Source organism: Ictidomys tridecemlineatus, chromosome 12 (genome assembly GCF_052094955.1).
Source record: "Ictidomys tridecemlineatus isolate mIctTri1 chromosome 12, mIctTri1.hap1, whole genome shotgun sequence".
NCBI lineage: Eukaryota > Metazoa > Chordata > Mammalia > Rodentia > Sciuridae > Ictidomys > Ictidomys tridecemlineatus.
This window is the reverse complement of record NC_135488.1, coordinates 16,573,521-16,580,827: the sequence shown is the minus strand read 5'-3', so window position 1 is coordinate 16,580,827 and position 7,307 is coordinate 16,573,521. Positions and strand designations below refer to the sequence as shown.

Sequence of the window (7,307 nt, the reverse complement as noted above, 5' to 3'; positions counted from 1 at the left end):
TCCCATTGTACAAGGCTCAAGGGGCAGGAGTCTAGGATTACACTGAACAGGAGAGGGAGGAACCTCAGGCCAAGCATTGGACAGGATGGCTGCCTGGCGCCTGCCCTTTCCCCGAGGCCTGCCTCTTTTTTTTCTTCCTCCTCCTACATTAAATTTGTTTTTCTTTTTCCAATAAATCATTTGAGCATCAATCTCATTATACAATCTGAGAAACAAATTTATTTAGACCATCTCTGCTATGGCAGAGAAGAGCGGGGCAGGGGGAGGAGCCTGAGGGGAAAGAGTCTCTGATGTCGCTGGCAGGTGGGGGCAGAGGAGAGTGCTGGTGGGAACCAGAGGAGCTCCTGGCTGGAATCCATCCACATGGAGAAGCCTGAGCCAGTGGGAACGCCTCACTTCCGAAGCTGTTGTGGCTTCCGCTTCCAGACCAGTGGCCGCGCCACGATGTCGGGATGCTCAGACCTGCTGTGGTCTTCTGGCTGTGCACTGGCCCGCCTGCCTCACGAGGGCACGTGCCCTGGGGCTACTCTGAAGAGGAACCTAGGGGGTCTGTGGCCTCCGGGCATTGGAGCCACTCTTCTTTGGGCCGCGGGCCCTTGGAAGCAGGGCACGCAGCAGCAGAGCTGGCGCAGGCAGGTGGCCATCCTCTTGGTGAGACCCCTCCAGCCCCTGCTTCTCTCCTGTGCCTGCCCAGTGGACAGATCCTGGGAGGCCGAGCTGTCCCCTTCTGCCACCCAGGTTCGAGGGTTGGGCCTGAGGTACATTCGCCACTGGGGGGCTGCATTGGGAGGGGGTGTCCTCACATCGAGGAAGCGGAGAGGAATGGCGGGCACGCTGGCACTTGGCGCAGCGCCCTTCTGCCCTGATGGCCAGGCCTCCTGGGGCCGCTGCTGCTCACAGGGCAAGGCAAGGGCAGGCTCACTGGGGCACTTGCTGGGGCGGACACTGGGAGGACCCGCAGCCAGTCCTGGGCGAGGCCCAACCGCCCCCAGACCCTCAGGCTTCCTTGCCCAGAGCCGGCAGCCCACCCCCTGGCATCTCTGGTGCTGAAGGAGGAGGTAGGTGGCCATAGCCTCATTGAACTGGCGATTTGCCAGGGACAACCAGGCAGTACAGGGGTCGAAACCCATGTCGAACATGAGGGTCAGGATGGCGGGGTCTGGCTGCTGCCTGGGGAGTGGCTGGCTGGGACAAATGGGTAAGGGGTCCTCATCCTGGCTCAGCCACGGGTGCCCCATTACCTGCTCTAGGGTGGGTTTCTGCGTGGGGTCCACCCTGAGGATTTGCAGGATGAGGCTGAGTTCTTCCTGGGACACGTGCCCCGGGATGTGGAAGCTTCCCTGCAAGATCCGCCTCCGCAGGCTCTTCTTGGTGCTCGCCCTGAATGGCCTTTTCCCAGTGAGGAGAAAATACAGGGTGATGCCCAGGCTCCAGATGTCCACAGGCGGGGCGGGGGGGGGGGGGGGGGCTCGAACTCCTTTCTTTTCAGGATTTCGGGGGCGCAGTATGGGAGCGTGCCCCGGAACTCCTTTAGCTTCTGTCCAGGTGTGAAACTCATGCAAAGGCCAAAGTCGATGAGCTTGAGGTGGTGGCCACTGGTATCCACCAGGAAGTTCTGTGGCTTGACGTCCAGGTGCACGAAGCCCTGCTGGTGGCAGTGATGCAGGACACCCACCATTGCCCTGAACACTCTGCGGACCTTTTCCTCTGGGAGGCCACCAGGCTGTGGGATGTGACGCTGGAGAGGTCCCCCACCTGCATGCTCCATGACCAGGAACATGTTGACCTGGAAGAGCTGGATCATATTGCGGTGTTCCAGGGTCATCAACCCCTCCCATTCCCATAGCGCGCACTCCTTCCTCTCTGTCTTTGGGACCACTTTCACCACCACCTCTGTCCCTGTCAGGAGATGGCGGGCTAGTACCACCTGCCCATACCTCCCCTCCCCAATGGCACTCAGGACTCGGTAGTGGTCCGTCAGGGCCCTCTCGTAGCAGGAGCTGGGCCCCTGCCCCTCTACTCTACTCTAACTACTCTCTCCCTGCATTCCTGAGCCGGAACACTAACTAAGGATACTAGCTAAAAAGAGAAAATAACAAACCCACACAGAATACCAAAAACAACAACCCTAGCAAAACAAACAAACACCCAAAACAAAAAACCAACAGCAAACCACCACAAACACCAACCACCAACCACCAAATGCACTATCTATCTGGGAGTCCGACAGGTAACCACCCAGAGCTTCCTGTACTCATGGACAAACACCCACTCACAGGCACACACTTATATAGCCGGTGTTGGGGATCACCTCACAGTGGCTTCTTGTGAAGTCCGAGCAAGAAATGACCCAGTGATGCCTGGGCATAGCCCCCACGGGTCATCCCACTTTGGGGTCTCCAGGACCCCCTTGACTTCCATGATAAGAAGATCAAAAGATCCCCAGAAGGCTTTTGTCTCCTTTGGGTCCGCAGGCAGATATTTTTTTGTTTAGGGACCAATACCACTAGGATGCTTCCATGGTCTCTGCATTTCAAGTCTGAAGATCCATAAGAACTTTCAGTTTTTAAAGACCTCATCCTATGGACCCCCAAAGTATTCAATTTCTCTTTCTTCCAATGCACAATGACTGGGAGTCCAAGGGACGGGGTGGCACTTCACCTACACTGGGATGCTGTAACAAAACCCTCTGCTGCCTAAGACACTCTAGAGCTAGGCATTAACACCTATGGGGTTGAGCGGAAGGGAGGGAGCGTTCATCATCATTTCCCCACAAGGCCCTCATCATTTCTCCCTAGAAACCCTGGAATGCAAAAGGGAGTGGGTTGATAGGTTCAAAGTGATGCGGGATCAAAGGAGGAAGCCCACAATCCTTGAACCGCCGAAAGTGTCTTTCCCACTGGGAGAAGCAATGGAGATGTTCCCACACACCTTGATCCCTTCCTGCTGCTGTTTTTAAAACAGATTCCTCCTCTAACTTACTCTTGTCTGTTCTCTGGACCACAGGGACAGGAAAGCTCATTAAAACACTGTCACACAGCTATGCAGGTTGGCGCATGCCTACAATCTCAGCAGCTGGGGAGACTGAGGCTGGATGTTCCCAAGTTCAAAGCCAGCTCCAGGAACATATCAAGGTACTATCCACTCAGCAAGACCCTGTCTTGAATAAAATATAAAAAGTATCTGAGCATGTGTCTCAGTGGCTAAGCATACTTGGGTTCAGTTCCCAATAACACCCCTAAAAAAAAAAAAAAACTATAGTGTCCTCATAAATAAAGGCAAGGAATCTACAGGAATTTATAAAGACCATTCCAAATGGGCATCATGAGCCAATCTGAAGAGATACCACTAGTTAAAATTGGGATCATGTAAGCATATACACCACTCTGTTATTTGAACATATGAAATGTCATTGATAACACATGACATTTATTCATATAAACCAAAAAATATTTAAACCCATACATCTCGCTGAATACTTTCAGAAGATGGGGGAAACCATCTGGTCATTTTGAAAATGGTACTACAAAGTGACCTGAATCTCTAGGAAACATAACTATGGCTGAACGGAGGCTTTTTGTAGACATTCCAGCTAAAAACAAAAACTGAAAGAATGAAGTTTTCACTTTTTAACCCCTTCTGTGTTGGGAGGCATGGGATCCACAATACCACAAACCAGAAATTATGTGTCTTCTGCTCAAACCAATGCCTCCAAGGTAGCCTGTACAAAAACAGATAAACCAGCAAACAAACTAATGCTGTTTTTTCAAAGGAAAATCAATTGAAACAACTCTCTAGAGCTAAACAGCAATCAACAGAAAAATCAGAGGTTAGAACAAAAGAAATTCTATGAGACAAATGGTTCCCTTTTTTCAGCCCAAAAAAGAAAAAGAAAAAATGGCGTGAGGATCTACATATCAAAAGATACCCAACTGTGCAAATTTTACCTCAATAAGTAAAACTTAAATAAGAAATTTAAAAAAATAAATCAAATAATAGCAATTCTTGAATCCTTTTGGATTCAGCTCACATAGTATAAAAATAATAAGCATATTACAGAAATATAATTATAGCCTAGATATTTGATGATATCATATTATTTCTAAATATTTACATATGACCATGGTTTTGTAGAGATGTTGAAAATAATTTTAATCTTTTGGGGTTAGATAATGAACTATAATGAACTATCGAAATAATGAGGTTTGCTTCCAAAAAATTTGGACAAATGTAATAATCAAAATACAAAGCCTTTTTGAGTTTGGATAGATTGTCTTCTAAAAGACCCTGAAACTTTCATATTATAAGTAAAATTGAGCTGCAATAAATAACAAATTAGTAGAAATAATAAATTAGTGATATATTTATTAATAATAAATTGCCATTTGTATTCTAAGAAATAAAGGAACTATATCTAATACTCATGTCGGCTTAGGAAACAAGACTCCTAAAACACAAGAAGTAAAATCAAGAATCAATAAGTGGAATGGTATCAACCTAAAAAGCTTCTTCACAGCAAAGGAACAGTCAAGAGAGAGAGCCTACAGAATGGGAGAAAATCTTTGTCACCAACATCTTAGATAGAGCATTAATCTCCAGGATATATAAAGAACTCAAAAAACTTAACACCAAATAAACAAATAACCCAATTAATGGCAAAAAAAAACCCAAACAGACACTTCACAGAAGAAGAAACAAGAATGGTCAACAAATATGTGAAAAAAAATGTTCAACATCTCTAGCAATTAGATAAATACAAATTAAAACTACACCACTGAGATTTCATCTCACTCCAGTCAGAATGGCAATTATAAAAAAAAGTAACAATAAATATTGGCAAGGATATGGGGGAAAAGGTACACTCATACATTGTTGGAGGGACTGCAAATTAGTGCTACAACTATAGAAACCATATGGAGATTCCTCAGAAAACTTGGAATGGAACTACCATTTGACCCACTTATCCCACTCCTCGGTTTACACACAAAGGACTTAAAATCAGCATACCATTGCATACTATAGTGATACAGCCACATCAATGTTCATAGCAGCTCAATTCACAATAGCTAAGCTTTGGAACCAACTTAGATGCCCTTCAGCAGATGAATGGGTAAAGAAAATGTAATACTTATACACAATGGAATCTTACTCAGTCATAAGGAAGAATGAATTTATGTCATTTGCAGGTAAATAGATGGAACTGAAGAACATTGTGCAAGTGAAATAAGCCAATCCCCCCAAAAAATCAAAGGTCCAATGTTCTCTCTGATATGCAGATGCTGACTCACAATAGGCAGGGAGGAAAGTGGAGTGGAGGTTCACAGGATTAGACAGCAGGGAGTCTGGGTAAGGCAGGGGAATGGGGATGGGAAAGACAGTAGAATGCATTGGACATAACTTTCCTATGTTCTTATATGAATGTACAACCAGTTTAACTCCACATCACATACACCCACAAGAATGGGAAATTATTTCTGTATGTATATCAAAATAAATTCTACTGTCATGTTTATCTAAAAAGAACAAATAAAAACTAAAATAAAAGATCACCTACTTATTATTCTCCAGAAGATTAAAAAAAAAACTACTGCTTAATTTCATGTTTACTGATTATGATCATATCTTCATGGTCAAGGGCAAGTTTGGAAACCCACCATCTGGCTAAAGCCTGATGGACCTGCGATATCTTTACCAGATTTGCTAACCTCCCAGTCGACATATTACTCCCTGTCGTGTGTGTGTGCTGTAAACAGAATGAGTAAGGTGTGCCTCTGTAAGAAACTGAAGCAGTTTTCTTGCAATTAAGAAAGAAATATTTCACTTCTAGTATGGATACGACCATATAGGTGAATATTTCTTCATTTTTTCCTGGGACACATATAAAACCAAAAGAAATAATAACGATCACAAGAAAAACTAAACATTCCCTATTCACATGAGCAAGAGACAGAAACAATCTACAGCCTCCAAAATGTGACTATTAAAACAGAAAAGAAGAAAAGAGAGTGTCAAGATGGCCTGAAAAAAAGAGAGAACCTCAGAAAGTTCCAGCAAAACCACGATTCCTGGAGAGAAGGAGCATGTGCTGAAGGTAATAGCTTCACCCTTTATTTGAAGAAGAAAATAAAAGTGTAGAAAGTAGGGTGAGTAGGAGAAATTGGGAAAAGAGAAGCAAAACTTAGCGATTTACAAAGAATCCTTGTAGGAAAGAATGTTCCCCAGATAAGAGGAAAATTGTGGGTATGTATTCCGATTATTCACCACCTAAACCTTAGTGGTTTAAAACAGCTACTGTTCACTGTATCTCACATTGTTAGGGTCCAGGAATTCAGACAGGACTCAGCTCGGTGATTCTCCAGCTCCACCTTTCAGCTGGGGTCTCCTGGGAGTTTTAGGCAGGTGGATTTTTTGGCCCAAAGACATGAAGCTTCACTCATATATACCTTGTCAGTAACATCTGGAAGGCTGGTTCAGCTGAGCTACTTTTTCCATTTCCTCTAATCTCAAAGCCTCTTCTCCCAGTGTGGCCAGCCTGGTGGTCTCAGGAGAGTCAGCCTTCCTATGGGGTAGCTCAAGACTCCAGGAGAAAGGAAGAGAAGCTGCTGGTGGCTTAGGGCCCAGGTGCTGAACTAGCATAGCCCCATTTGTCCCATGCTCTGTTTATCAACACAGCTCACAGAGGTCACCCAGATGCAAGGCCTGGCTCTATAAATCCTGCTTCTCACTGAGAAGAGAGTCAAGGAATTTACAGCCATCTCAATCCCCCACTGTGATCAAGAATTTCACCATGAATTATAAATAAATAGCCTCTCTGAAGGAACTCTACAAGAAGAAATGCAAGAAGCAGGGAGAAGTTTGTGAGATAACAGAAGCACAAGAAAAATTAGCTGGCAGAACGCCCCGACAAAGAAGTGGAAGTCAAAAACAAAACCATCACACACTCCAAGGATTAGACTTTGCAGAGAACTCTGCAAAGCAATGTTTCTCATACCTTCCAATGTACGTGACTCAGCCAGGGATTGTGTCCAAACAGAGCGTAGGACTGGGCTAGGGCCTGAGAGTCTACACTTCTGACATGTTCCCAGCTGATGCTCACTTGGGGATAATCAAGGGATATAAAAGAAATAGAAATAAAAGAGTAGTATTTTTTAAATCTAAGAACAAAACGATAGAAGCAGAAGGTGAAAAAAACTGAACATATAAATAACAAAACTAAAACAAAGTCTATAACAAATATGGAGATTAGGGTCTCAGAATGTCTGTGCCCTAGTAAAGTAAAAAAGACACAGTTAACAATAGATAGATAG

The 7,307-nt window shown here is 44.9% G+C and overlaps 1 protein-coding gene across 1 annotated transcript; it reads right to left on the bottom strand.

Annotated features, from left to right (window-relative positions):
- Window positions 1-500: 500 nt before the first annotated feature.
- On the bottom strand, window positions 501-1,804 carry LOC144369515 (sperm motility kinase 2A-like). Its single transcript, XM_078029788.1, has 2 exons — window positions 1,476-1,804; window positions 501-1,389 (listed from the first exon to the last, which is right to left on the bottom strand). Exons 1-2 carry the CDS (start codon window positions 1,802-1,804, stop codon window positions 501-503), a joined length of 1,218 nt encoding a protein of 405 aa, XP_077885914.1.
- Between the last annotated feature and the right edge of the window lie 5,503 nt (window positions 1,805-7,307).

Bases quoted from the DNA above. Each gene is read 5' to 3' on its own strand.
- LOC144369515 (XM_078029788.1), bottom strand. From the start codon at position 1,804: ATGATCCAGCTCTTCCAGGTCAACATGTTCCTGGTCATGGAGCATGCA. The intron at 1,390-1,475 runs GTTCGAGCCCCC...CACTGGGAAAAG, and splicing joins GAAATCCTGAAAAGAAAGGA to GCCATTCAGGGCGAGCACCA.